This window comes from Acipenser ruthenus, chromosome 34, assembly GCF_902713425.1.
Source record: "Acipenser ruthenus chromosome 34, fAciRut3.2 maternal haplotype, whole genome shotgun sequence".
Classification (NCBI taxonomy): domain Eukaryota; kingdom Metazoa; phylum Chordata; class Actinopteri; order Acipenseriformes; family Acipenseridae; genus Acipenser; species Acipenser ruthenus.
This window is the reverse complement of record NC_081222.1, coordinates 3270407-3284836: the sequence shown is the minus strand read 5'-3', so window position 1 is coordinate 3284836 and position 14430 is coordinate 3270407. Positions and strand designations below refer to the sequence as shown.

General features: G+C 43.1%; 1 protein-coding gene across 3 annotated transcripts in view; it reads left to right on the top strand.

The window, feature by feature from the left end:
* Positions 1-11001, top strand: part of LOC117962439 (serine/threonine-protein kinase N1-like) — a 72288-nt gene extending 61287 nt beyond the window's left edge. For all 3 annotated transcript variants that reach the window (XM_059007069.1, XM_059007068.1, XM_059007067.1), the window contains exons 12-22: positions 231-342; positions 2591-2682; positions 3452-3527; positions 4313-4404; positions 5034-5210; positions 5781-5843; positions 7418-7494; positions 8203-8345; positions 8510-8617; positions 9618-9698; positions 10320-11001. In XM_059007069.1, the coding sequence (XP_058863052.1) occupies positions 231-342; positions 2591-2682; positions 3452-3527; positions 4313-4404; positions 5034-5210; positions 5781-5843; positions 7418-7494; positions 8203-8345; positions 8510-8617; positions 9618-9698; positions 10320-10523 (1225 nt within the window). In that variant the 3' untranslated portion in view covers positions 10524-11001. The remainder of the gene's footprint in view (positions 1-230; positions 343-2590; positions 2683-3451; positions 3528-4312; positions 4405-5033; positions 5211-5780; positions 5844-7417; positions 7495-8202; positions 8346-8509; positions 8618-9617; positions 9699-10319) is intronic.
* The last annotated feature ends 3429 nt before the right edge of the window (positions 11002-14430 follow it).

The following is a 14430-nucleotide window of genomic DNA, read 5'->3' as shown; positions in this document are numbered from 1 at the left end:
ACTATACTGATGGGGGGGAAGCCTATCCCATGTACAAACATGCAAACACTGTATAGATACAAAACAGATGTAATATTGTTATCTTAAAGGAAGAGTACTGTTTTGAATGGTCTTCTCAGTCAAATAAAGGCTGTCAAACGCACATGAATGTGGCATCTTGCTTGTATCAGCAGGCACGTTTCCCCTCCACCCTCATTCAAACCCAACACAAGTCTCTGTTTGTTTTCCAGTGATATTTCTGTAGAGAAGCTGAACCTGGACACTGACCTGTTGCCACGGAAACGGACGTCGGAGTCCCGGAATTCCCGTGGTGAAGCCGACACTCCGGAACCATCTCCGCAGGTACAGCTTTCCGATCCCATTCCTGGTCTCGTCTCTTGTGGTCCTTGGAAGGGGGAGCGCTCTGGCTCTCCGGAGGGGTTGTAGCTAACGAAATACTTCCATAAATCTGACCTGTCCTGCACTTCCATTTCGATTAGATTTGAAAAACAGGTGCAAACATTTTCATTTTCCGCCTTACTGCGTCACTTCCGAGGCCATTTCACAGGGTCTTAGAAGTTGCCCCTAGTAAAAGCATAGCAAAGTGTAATAAAGCACAGTGGAAGCACGGTACAGCATAGGTAAGCATTGTAAAGCACAGAGAGGTGTAGTAAAGCAGATTAAGAAAACATGGTAAACTATGGGAAATGCATTGGACAACTGCAAAACGACTTTATAAGGGTTCAGGGTCAAAGCATGTTTCAGTGTGAAAACGTGGCAGTCAACAGAGCGGATCAAGCTATAAAACAAGAGCGAGCGAGGGCATATTAGTGTACAGAGAACGGAGCGCAAGCTTGAAAAGCAGTGGTTTAGCTAAGCCGGAACTCGCATAAAGGCAAGCCAAGTCACATGACTCCCATCTCCCGCACACCTGTCCGATTCACTCATCAGTCCTCTTGATGCAATGGAAAGAGCATTAGGAACTTCTTCTATTACCAACTGCTTCTTTAAGAAGGCTGAAAATGCTGACGAAGACGCCAGCAACAGACAGTGCATCGACTGTGGACACAAACGCCAACGAAGCCACTGACACACAGGCACGTAAATAAAGTGAAGCATTCAGACAAGATGGACACTTGGTGGAAATAAATGCATTACCACTAGTTCAGTATACAAATAAGAAAGTTGAAGAAAGTCTCTATTTTAAGTGTGCCTTCGGATTTAGGACTCCGCTGTTTGAAAGTGGGCCTGTCTGTGTTTGCTTTTTGCACCGCCTGTACTGGAACAGAAGGAACACATTTGGGGGGCAGATTTGTTTAGAGAGGGTGACTGTTTTGATTCCGTTTCCCCCGGGACTCTGGCACGATCCCAGCAGACGCTGTCTAGTCTGCGGCAGCCTCCCAGTATGAAATGGGAGACCCGCTACCAGTTTAATTAGATTTAATTAGATTGGTTTCCCTTCCCTGCAGCGGCAGCCTCACGAGGAGATCTTGTATTAGCAGCTTCCCTGGAGAAATTCCAGTTCCAAGCCACAGCTCGGCATCTGTTACAAACAGAGTCAATTCCTGCTTTTCAATTCCAATTCTGTTTCCCGTTCCTTTTTTAAAATCAATTCCCAATTCCAGTTCCTTCAAAGGAACTGGAATTTATATTTGACAGACATAAGAAGTGTTGTGATTGTTCAACTGCTTTCACTGTGAAGCCAATTTAATTGACTTTGAGTTTAGTAATTTGTTGCCGTTGTGAGAAGCTCATTTGAACAGAATACTGCTCATTGCAATTTTGATCAGTGATGTGTTGGAATTGATTACGAGGGAATTGGAATTGGGAATTGATTTTGAAAAGGAATTGGAACAGGAATTGACCCTGACCCTGGTGCTATCCTTGCTTTGATCAGCGATACAGCCCAGCCTGGATTATCCACACTCCTCTGTTATCCAGACAGCCCCTTGGTGCCCTGTCCTGTTGTGTGCTGAGCTCTTCTGTCCTGTCTGCAAAAAAAATGCACCAACCAGCCCTTACTGTGCGTTGTATATTTAACAAATGATGGGCTATTTACTCCAAAATTTCATGAGCATGATTTTTTCCTACATAAAGCATCCCACCCCAAGGGTGGGCATTCATTTCTCATTTATCACACACTAACCCCATGCAGTATTTTTTATAATCTCTGATGAGCAATTATTTTTTCCTGGCAGAGTTCTAAAGTTGTGTGTTGCTTGCTATGGGGGGCTTACTCTAGTTGGTCTGCATCAGTGAGTTATTGGCTCACGCTGGGGTCGCACTCTGTTGCTGGTGTTAATGAGAGCGTGTTTTCCTAACCGTCCAGTTATTACAGGAAATACCAACTGCTCACCAGTTATTGTAGTTAAATAACACATGGGAATAAGTATTAGCATGCATGGATAGATAGAAAATTATTATTGACACTGTCTGAAAATCTCACTCCTTGTTTAACCAAATTAGTAAATTTATCCAGTGCTGGAATATCAAAGGATCACTGTGAGAAAAGCACGGGAAAACTGCAAAATGACCGTGCAAATTTACCTGAACTTTCGGAAGTGGCAGGTTTTGAAGCCCGCCTGAGCTCTTTGTGTTTTGTGGTTTGTAGGGCGAGGGTGTGGCTGTGATCGAACCCTTCTCCCCTCCTGAGCTCTTCCCTGCCAGAGCCAGTAAAGACCCCTCGGAGCACTCCCTGCAGAGGTAAGCAGCGAGACAGAGCCACTCGGACGCCCCTGACCTGGACTGCACCCTCACTTCTTACTGTTGCCAAAACAATCTTGTAGAAGCTCATGCGTCCGGTCGACCCTGTCTCTCTTATGGTGTAAGAGGCTGTTCTCGTGAGTACTTTGGGAGGGCTAGAGGACTGTGAAGAGCTCACAAGAATACACTATTAAACCGTAAGAGACAAGGCAAGCTGGGACGGAACAATAAGCGATCATTGTTGTATTGTTGTTTTATTGAGTTTGGTCTGCTTAGGTCTTTTTGTATTTGTGCTCCACTATTGAGATGTACCTGTGCTGGCCCTGCGGACTCAAAGTGAATAAACTAAACTAACGCTAAGCGATCAGTGTGACGGTATTAATAATTGGCTTAGTTGTTATTATTTATCGTACTGAAATATTGTTATGTATGTTTCCAAGTGTTCGTGGGTTGCCTCTCATCCAGTTGAGAGTGTGCACTCTTTGCTGTGTCAGGGTCTGTCTTACAAAGAGCGCAAGAGAAAGTACGCTCTCAACTTAATTAGAGGCGGCCACCGCACACTTAGAGATGCCATTAAATCTAAATAAAAAACAGACGAAGAGCTGATATGAACATGTTTAAACAGCCGTGGTTTTAAACGTTTTGAATGCTTTGACGTTGGGTGTGAGATCTGCGCTAAGCGTAGTTTTTGCTAACAGGTTCCAGTGGGGAAGTGACTTGTAATAATTTGCAGCTGATTGTTTGACTGGGTCTTGTGTGCTCTCTCTAGCAAGCACAGGAAAGCCCTGCTGTCCCTGCAGGACTTCAGATTAATCGCCGTGCTGGGGAGAGGACACTTTGGAAAGGTACGCTGAGCAGGGGAGTTAACACTGTCCGCAATCTGTTCATGGGAAAGAAAGAAACTCCCATCAGGGTAGAGACTTTCGCACACAGCAGTGTCTGAAAGTGCTTCACAGACTCCTGATCCTAGGAGCATTTAATATACAGCATGGATGGTAATAGGACTCCTATTGCATAGCAGTTTCACCCGTTCCAGGTTTTAATATGAGCTTGATCAGCCACAGTGTATAGGTAAAATGGATCAAACTGCTATGCAATGGGAGTCGTATTGCCATCCCTGTTCAGAGACTAGTAGACAATCAGTCTCTTATATGTTTAACACAGGTGTGTATTTAGGGTTTGTCTTTTATAAGCACTATCTAACAAGAAGTGTGAGACATTGTTTAATTAAAGTGCTGCATTCAATTAAAAAAGTTGTCTTTATCACATAGATTTTGTTACTTTTTTAAAAGGAGCTATGAGGATAGCAATGCCTTCAATAAAACGCATTAGTAGAATAAGCCTCTGTATATTTGCTAAAAAAAGTATTTGGTTTTGCTAGTCTCTGAATGGTTGGTCAGTACCCTTACACACGTTTCCCATAGTAAGAGCATCGAAAATTGTAATAAAGCACAGTGCAAGCATGGTAAAGCACAGGCAAGCTTTGTAAAAAAAAATAGAGAGGTAAGGTATGGTAAAGCTTAAACATAGCAAACCATTAAACTAGGGTACTTCCTGGATTGTGATGTGCTCAGATCTCAAAATGATGTTAAAATTGATACATTCTGTGTCCCCCCCCTTACACATACAGGTGTTGTTATCGGAATACCGTAAAACCGGGAATCTGTACGCCATCAAAGCACTGAAGAAGGGCGACATCGTGGCACGGGATGAAGTAGAGAGGTATTTTTTTTTTTTTAATTAGGGTTAGGGCTGTGGTGTTACTCCACACTCGCAATTACCTTCAAGACATATTTATTGGCAGGTATTCAATAAATCCATTTATTTAATGAGTTGATTTCAAAACAAGAAAAGCGGTCCTTCCTTCACCTTTACAATAAACGGCAGTTAACTTCGGCAGTGTTTTAAAAGCCGATTTGGAAGCGAATTTTCCTATCATCCGGGGCGCTGACATATGGGCAGCAGTGTGGCGTAGTGGTTAGGGCTCTGGACTGTTGACCGGAGGGTTGTGGGTTCAATCCCTGGTAGGGGACACTGCTGCTGTACCCTTGAGCAAGGTACTTTACCTAAATCGCTCCAGTAAAAACCCAACTGTATAAATGGGTAATTGTATGTAAAAATAATGTGATATCTTGTAACAATTATAAGTCGCCCTGGATAAGGGCGTCTGCTAAGAAATAAATAATAATAATAATAATATTTACTGCCGCACCAAGGCTTAAAAGGATTTATTTAATGCCTGCCGATTTTTAAAGTTCTGACAGAAGGGTTGTATATCTCTGAATGCAATGTGAGTCCTGCTGAAGCCTGTGCTCCCGTCCCTCCCTCTCCCTCTCCCTCTCCCTCTTCAGTCTGATGTGTGAGAAGCGAATCTTCGAGACGGTCAACAGCTCCTCGCACCCCTTCCTGGTGAACCTGCTGGCCTGTTTCCAGACCCCTGAGCACGTCTGCTTCGTCATGGAGTACACGGCTGGGGGGGACCTCATGATGCACATCCACGCCGACGTCTTCACAGAGCCCCGCGCCGTGTGAGTCTCACTGTCTGTCTCTGTGTGTGTGTGTGTGTGTGTGTGTCTGTGTTGAGCCTGTGTTTCTCTAAAATGTGTGTGATTGTGTAAGTCTGTGTGTGTGCGTGTCTGTGTCTGTGTGTGTCTCTGAAATGTGTGTGAATGTTTGTAAATGTTTGTGAGTCTGTCTTACTGTTTGTCTGTATGTGAGTCTGCCTGTCTGTCCGTGTCTACTTGTTTGACTGTATGTGAGCTAGTGTGCCTGTATGATTGTGTGTGTGTGTGAGAGTTTGTGTATGTGGATCTCGCTGTCTGACTGTCTGAATGTGTGTGAGTCTCTCAGCCTGCCTTAGTGCGTCTCTCTGCCTGCTGTCTGAGGTTGTATGTCTTTCTGTATATCTGTTTGACCATGTGAGTGCCAGCCTGCCTCTGTGACTGTGTGTGTGAGTCTGTGTGTCCTGTCAAATTGTGAGTGAGTCAGTCTGTGTTTCTCTCTGCCAGCAGAAGTGGTGTGAGGTTTGGATGTCAGTATTGGAAAGCCAACCCACTGAAGCCTCTCTCTCTCGCTCTCTCTGTCTCTCTCTCCTCCAGGTTCTACTCTGCATGTGTGGTGCTGGGGCTGCAGTTTCTTCATGACCAGAAGATTGTCTACAGGTGAGTGAGCAATTAAGGTATGAATGAAGGTAAACATGGAATTAAGTACTTTGGCATGCCATAAGGATGAGACCAGACCATGTTATTAGTTCCAAATGGCCACATTACGTTCTGTATTGAATGTTGTTGTTTAGATGTAGTGCTTGCCACTAGTATTAACAGAACCCCTGGAGAGAGCCCTCAAACGACTCCATGCCTGGTATTTATACTATAGTAGGCTCAGAGCATACACGACTGCAGTCTGTTTTTGTTATCTTACTAATTAGCAATAGAAATGAGCCATTCAGCTGTTTCCCCATTCAAGTGCAACCAACCGCTAACTACTCTCTTTTACAAGGTCACTGTGGTTAATTGTTTGCCCTGTGTTCCTTCCCCATACATTTCTGCACACGCTTTATCATTCATCATTTTAAAGTTACCTTAGCAACTGTACTTGCGCATACCTGTCAAGGTCCCATGACACTTGACCAGGAGAGTTTTTTCCTGGGGGGGTGGGGGGGGCGAGAGGAGGTGGGGGGCGAGCAGTTCCAGTATTTAAAGCACGGTTTTAAAATGAATGCATGTCCCTGATTGCTTCAGTTCCGTCCCAATTCTACCACTGCGTAAGCGAGTCCCTGTAGTCAAAACACAAACTTTCAATGTTCGTTACAGGATACTGAGTGTAAATAAATCACAATAAACGAAATGCTATGAACTTTATATAGTTCATTTTGGTCATTTTTATTTTTTGTTTGCTTTGTATTTCAACTCCGTATTTTCTATTTGAACACATTGGGATCTTATTGTCGTCGAGTGGCTGTGAAAGACCCCGTCCTGTCCTCCGAAGAGGGAGTTCACGACCGCAAAGAGGCGCCAACCTGAATGAAATTCACATTTATTTTTTATTTTATTACTGTATGCCCCAGCTACAGAAACTGCCCCCTCTGCTTTTCAAACCAAAAAAGTAGACTGAGATTACCCACCTCTCTTGGATAATGTGGAGCTTACCCACTTCTCTCTTAAGGAATAAAGCGTTTATTCGTCCTACTCTCCTGTGATAATCAAATCCTGGCTCTACCAAGGGTTCAAGCCCAGGTATATTCCAATGTATTTTATAAAGCGACCCGGGTGCATTTACTGATGGGCAGAATCTTTTCCAATTTGATTTTAACCCACAATTCTGCACAACCACCAGAAACGCATGCGGGTAATCTAGTGGGCATCTCTGTAGAAACTCGGTGCCTACCCTGCCACTGCCCGGCCTGGAACACCAAACAGGATAGTTTAACCCACTTCATTTTAACATGACACCACTGCAAAATATACCTGGTACACCAGAGTGTTATCCTGTCCCTTCAGCGTGGAGAGCCACGGTGAACAGACGCTGTGTTTCTTCCAGCCACAGTTTGAGGCTCATTCACTCCGAGGTGCTGCTGCAGAGTTAATCTTCTCCGAGGTGCTGCTGCAGAGTTAATCTTCTCCGAGGTGCTGCTGCAGAGTTAATCTTCTCCGAGATGCTGCTGCAGAGTTAATCTTCTCCAAGGTGCTGCTGCAGAGTTAATCTTCTCATTCTGTTTATTTGTTCACCTTCCCAGGGATCTCAAGCTGGATAACCTGCTGCTCGACAAAGATGGATATGTGAAAATAGCCGACTTCGGACTCTGCAAAGAAGGTTCGTGCTGCATTTTAATACATGAGAACATAAGAACGTTTACGAACGAGAGGAGGCTATTCGCCCTGTCTGTGCTCGTCCAGTTCCTAGTAGCTGATTGAACTCAGAACTTTGTCAAGTTGGGTCTTAACCCTTGAAGGAACTGAGCCGTTTGAACACCAGTTCAGTTCCTTGTGTACCTGAAGTGTCTTCTGCCCTCTGTCCTGAGTCTGTCTCCACTTAGTTTCCAGCGCTTCTTTTGTGGATGAATATAAAATCTGAACATCATGACCGAAATCATTTTATATCCAGTCGTTTCACTGAAGTACATTTAAAATAGTATTTTTTTTGGATTTTGAAATATCATTTTCTTGTGCATACAAGTAGATGAGCAAAACTACATACAAAGACACCAGGGCTCTAAAAAATGTGTCCACGTAATGATGCATAATAATCTGCAGTCTGTAAAAAAAACAACAAACTCAATTACAGCAGGCAATAAGACTCCCACTGCATTGCAGTTCGATCCACTCCTGGTTTTACTATGAGTTTAATCAGACACACCTGAGCTTGTTACCTATACACTGTGTCTTATCAGCCTCATAGTAAAACCTGGACTGGGTGAAACTGCTGTGCAATAGGAGTCTTGTTGCCATCCCTGATTACACCAGAACATGTTTAAAAAGGAAGACCGAACAATGAGAATGAAGTTATTTGTTCTCCCGGCAGGAATGGGATACGGAGACCGGACAAGCACGTTCTGTGGGACCCCTGAGTTCCTCGCCCCTGAAGTACTGACTGACACCTCGTACACCCGCGCTGTGGACTGGTGGGGACTGGGAGTGCTGGTTTATGAGATGCTGGTGGGAGAGGTGAGCTACTGCATCCTTAACTTTAAATGTGTGTGTGTGTTAGACATTTTAGACATTTGCTGACCCAACAAATCTTTATATATCGCATGCTAATGTGATACCTACAAGGTGTGAAATTATTTTCACGTGTGTCCTGAAGCCGTGTGTCTGTCTGTCTGTTTCAGTCTCCGTTCCCTGGTGATGATGAGGAGGAGGTGTTTGACAGCATTGTGAATGATGAAGTGCGCTATCCTCGCTTCCTCTCTACCGAGGCCATTGGGATCATGAGACGGGTACGAACACTCGCTCTCCACTGGAGAATCCCTCTCCGCTCGCTTTAATAAAGATACACTGAAGCGAGGTGGCTTGCTGGTCCAGTGGTTATAGAAAAGGGCTTGATACCAAGAGGTTCAAATCCCGGCTCAGCCACTGACTCTCTATGTGTGTGTGTGTGACCCTGAGCAAGTCACTTAACCTCCTTGTGCTCCGTCCTTCGGATGAGACGTAAAACCGAGGTCCTATTGGAAGTGACTCTGCAGCAGCAGTTGTTGATGCATAGTTCACCCCCTAGTCTCGCTAAGTCGCTTTAGATAAAAGCTTCTGCTAAATGACTAATTAATAATAATAATAATAATAATAATAATAATATACTGACCGGAGAAGCGTCATTTACAAGGGGTCCTGCTCAGATAACACTGAGTGGGGTGCTGGTAGTTATCTTGTCTTTAGTAAACGTATTATTTTGGAGTACTAGGTAAAACGTGTCATTAGAAATACTAAAAGATGCCTTGAAGACACTGAGAAAGACTTCTAGTTGAAATGTATGTCATTGAGTTTCATAACTTTCTTTTAATATTTCTAAATTTAGCACAATTAGGTGTTTAATAGTTATAGATAACATGCGTTGTCATTAAAAGTCGACCTGTACAATAGTGTGCAATTTCCGCTCAGTAATCAGCGATATAGAAACAATAGGCACTCGTGTGTGAAAATGTTACACCCCTTTGTGCTTTAATTATGCATCTTCAACAACTTCTAAAAAGTCTCCTGCATTTTACCATGTGTGGCTATGTGTTCCTTTTCTCTTAGTGTTTTTAATGAATTGCACGTGTGTTCTAATAAATGTGCACACTACTGAATGGGCACAGTTGCAGTTCTGTATTGGCACGTTCACTTGGTTAAAGATCGGGTATGATCTCCGACAGCTAAGCGGAACAGACACGTTGACCTGAGCTCCTTCATCTGGTCTGATCTCCTTTTTGAAAAGGTCTGTGTTTTGCTTTCTTCCCCCAGCTGCTCAGAAGAAACCCTGAGCGGCGATTAGGCTCCGGCGAACGAGACGCAGAAGATGTGAAGAAGCAGCCCTTCTTCAGGGTGAGCGAGGCGGCAGTCTGTATCAGAGGACTGTTGTTATATCAAAGCCGAGTTTAATCTGAATGTTAGCTTTTCTTTTACATTGCGTGAGCTTTTCTTTTACATTGCGTCCCTTAGACTGTGCTCTGCTTCCTTCTTCTTCTCCTTCTCCTCCTCCTCCTCCTCCTCCTCCTTCTTCTTTATCTCCTCCTCCTCCTTCTTCTTTGTCTCCTTCTCGTCCTCCTTCTTTGTCTCCTCCTCCTCCTTCTTCTTTGTCTCCTCCTCCTTCTTCTCCTCCTTCTTCTTTGTCTCCTCCTCCTTCGTCTCCTCCTCCTTCTTCATTATCTCCTCCTCCTCCTCCTTCTTCCTCTCCTCCTTTTTTGTCTTCTTCTCATTTCTTCTTGTTGTTCTTCATGAATTCGGCATGATCTGTAAGTGTATACTAGACTAGAGCTGCACAAACAGATTATTGACTGGGCTACTGTACCATTCCTAGTGAAACGAGAGAAGAAACAGCTGCTTGTCTTTGTGTGGATTGTCTTTGTGTGAGTAATGGGTTTGTGCAGCGCTGCTGGAGCCAATCTGCCATCATTGCTCTGCGGTTGTGTTTCGCTGAACGGCGCTTCTCTTTGTCCGTTGCAGACCGTCGACTGGGACGATCTGCTGAGTAAGAAGATGAAGCCCCCCTTCATTCCCTCCATCAAGGGCCAGGAGGACGTCAGCAATTTCGACGAGGAGTTCACAGCTGAGGTGCCGACGCTGACGCCCCCAAGAGAGCCGCGAGTCCTGACCAGAAAGGAACAGGACTGTTTCAGGGACTTTGACTACGTCTCGGACATGTGTTAGCGCTTTGGGATTGGGCAGGAGGAGAGAGAGAGAGACTCACGCTTGTAAATCAATTCAAAGTCATCACCCTTGAACCCTTAAACTCCAAAAGGCTGGGTTTCTTTGTAGCATGCCCGTCCAGGGACCAATGTGAAGCGAGGATTTTACTCCCCGAACCTTTCTCAAGTTTTTTTTTTTTTTTTTTAAAGACAAACTTATTTTATTTAGTTGTTTTATGTCTCTGCCCACTTCAAAACTCTTCACGTACAATACCTGGATCCAACAATAGCTAAACTGAAGCACAGGACTCTCTGCTATCCACTGCTGTGGTCCGAAAAAAAGAATTGCAGCAAAAACAAGACTCACGTTCTTCTTCTTATTTTTTTTTTTGGTTTTTAAGTTATGTAACACGATGCATACACTGGTAATCATAAGTTTAAAAAAAAGAAAAGAAAGGAAAGTTTAATTTTATTTATAAAGAAACAGTATGTGATGCTGAGCCCATTGTGTCCTTTTTTATTTTGTGTCCTTTGCTTATTTCAGTGCTGGGACAGATATTTGAATATTCAAACACACACTGTACTATTCCTTTTGTTTCCCAGCTGATAAAGAGAACTGAAATAGTTGGTTCTATTTTGAAAGAATATTTCCATCACAGATTATTTACACCCAAGACAGCCAGGGATGGGAGCAAGAGTGGCATTGCACAGCAATTAGATCCATTTCTCATTTTACATTAATAAGACCCTCCTGAGCTTGTTACCTGTACACTGGGGCTGATCAAGCTTGCATTAAAACCTGGAATGGGTGAAACTGCTATGCAATAGGAGTCTTATTTCCATTCCTGACAGTGGCAGATCTTAATACCACCATCCTCATGGGCATAACTATTAGTGATTTGTTTTCATTCTCTAAGTTGATATGTACAGCTGGCCCTGTATGGAATAAGGGTGTCCTCTCTTGGGTGTCAGCACACTTTGGTTGAGCAAGAGGACTGTGAAGCTGAGTGGTTCTGCCGTAAGAAAACGAGACAACCGTACATATGAAGTTATTTTTAAATCTATTGTTAATGCTGTAATCAAAGTATTTTAGAATTGCTGGGAGTTGCCAGTCTGCTGGGCAGAACACTTCAGGCAAATGAATAATTTGTTTCCATGCATCACTTTTTGTAAACGAATGTGACCTTGGCCGCAAGGCTTGCTGGAAAAGAATCACTGACATCCGTCTCAAGCTGGCATTGCAAGGAAACAGAGTCTTTTCACTCAACTCGGGTAGACTATCCATGGGGGTTCAGGAGGAATGCGGGAGAGCTCGGACTGGCGGACAATCCCTGCTCATGGAAATGAGGTATAGGATGTGCTGGATAAGATCTGGCATTCTGATGGTCTGAGACTTCACAAGCAAGCTCTTTTTAACACTAATACAGCTACGCTAGCCTCAGAATCGCTGTCCTGGTTGCATTCAGATATCCTTCTCATTTTGTATTGAGGATTTTCTTGCACAGTTAGGGGTTCTGATCCTAACAGACACTAGGAGAAATCAAGCTGCCCTTTCATGATTCGGTGTGTGTTCTTAATTTAAAAAAAAAAATGAGAAAAGTTTATTTGGTCAGTAGGTTGTCCTCTTTGCAAAAAGGTTCTGTTGGTCTCTCAAAATTATTCAAAGCAGAAAACTCTGCAGTGACTTTCACGATGTTTATTTAAAAGAATCGATGGAATATGAAACTCCAGGGTTAATGAATTCAGAGTCGCATCAAAATTAATTGGGCTACACTGGATGGATATTGATGACACTGGAGTGTATGGTGCCAAATATGGATTCCTAGGTGCGAAGTGTCATCCACTGGAGTGCTAGTCCAGACTGTTTTCTCCAGGGAGGGGGGCATTTTGGACAATGATTGATCTGACCTAAATGATTAAAATTTAAAATCAATTAAAAAGGAAAAGAAAACAACAACACTGGTAAATTTAAAATGACATCATTGTAGTATTTATTTCTTAGCAGACGCCCTTAGCCAGGGTGACTTACACTTGTTACAAGATATCACATTATTTTTACATACAATTACCCATTTATACAGTTGGGTTTTTACTGGAGCAATCTAGGTAAAGTACCTTGCTCAAGGGTACAGTAGCAGTGACCCCCCAGCTGGGATTGAACCCACAATCCTCCGGTCAAGAGTCCAGAACCCTAACCACTACTCCACACTGCTTTGCAACTTGAATTAAGAACCCATCAATGAATGGAGTGGACATGCAATCATATACTGATAATGACAAACACCTTTTTATTTTTTTTTTACACCTCCCAAACCGTGATGTTGAACAGAAGTTTGATTTTGCGGGTTGTACGATGACTGTCGCAGGTCTGAATGTCTATTTGCGGGTCACGTGCTTGGTCTGGGGTGTTTAAGCATATGGACAGTCAAAACAGCTTCAAGCTAGATGTAACATACAGGAGCAAAGGACAACGGTGTGGTAACTAAGGGTTTCATATCAGTGTGAAACACGTGTTCCATCTTCTTATTTCTAATCACTTTTCATAAAAAAAAATTAAAAAACACATTTGCATATATATATATATATATATATATATATATATATATATATATATATATATATATATATATAATGCACTGCATGTATCTAAGTGTTCGGTGGCTATCTCGAGTGTATTTCCCGAGCCACCGAACACTTAGAAATTGCAAGTCGTTAAATCTATTGAAAAGCAGACGACACCCCGATATTATTTAAAACGCGCTTGATCTGTTTTATAGAACCTGTCCCTGTTTAAGCATTTAGAATGCTTTGTCAGGAGCATTCTGATTGATTACAAGTGTAGTTGCTGCAAGGTTCCAAAGGGGGCGTGATTTATAATGTAGACATTCTGAGGTTAGACTAAAAAAATCAATGAGACAGAGGAAAGCAAATGTTGTGTGGTGTGTGTTTGTGTTTCTTCTGCTGAGGAACAGATCTTGCAATACAGAAATACAAAATGCATGGTTATTCACAGGCATGGAAATAAGACTCGGTGTGATCCATTCCTGGTTTTACTATGAGCTTCACCAAGACACACCTAAGAACATAAGAAAGTTTACAAACGAGAGGAGGCCATTCAGCCCATCTTGCTCGTTTGGTTGTCAGTAGCTTATTGATCCCAGAATCTCATCAAGCAGCTTCTTGAAGGATCCCAGGGTGTCAGCTTCAACAACATTACTGGGGAGTTGGTTCCAGACTCCCACAATTCTCTGTGTAAAAAAAGTGCCTCCTATTTTCTGTTCTGAATGCCCCTTTATCTAATCTCCGTTTGTGACATGAGCTTGTTATCTATACACTGGCTAATCAAGATTGCATGAACACCTGGAATGGGTGACACTATTTCCATCACTACTTTATTATGGGCTTTATAGGGCAGCAGTGTGCAGTAGTGGTGCGGGCTCTGGACTCTTGACTGGAGGGTCGTGGGTTCAATCCCAGGTGGGGGCCACTGCTGCGGTACCCTTGAGCAAGGTACTTTACCTAGATTGCTCCAGTAAAAACCCAACTGTATAAATGGGTAATTGTATATAAAAATAATGTGATGTCTTGTAACAATTGTAAGTCGCCCTGGATAAGGGCGTCTGCTAAGAAATAAATAATAATTATGTCTGATGTATATTGTAAAACTAAACATTTCAGAAATACAGTAGTATATATATATATAGTTGCAAATGACGTCAGTGCCTCCTCAAAAGAAAACAACAACTGGATTAACTAAAACTGACTAAATGTGTGCCTTCACTGTTAACGGCGTACCTATCCTTTGTGCTGGAGTTTCTAGGTCAAAAACACTTTGGCACCAGAACAGCGTTTACTCCTCCTAGCCTGGAGGAGGCGCTCGTCCTCGAACTCACCAGCGTGGTCGCGCCGCGAGTATTTTTCCCCTCTAT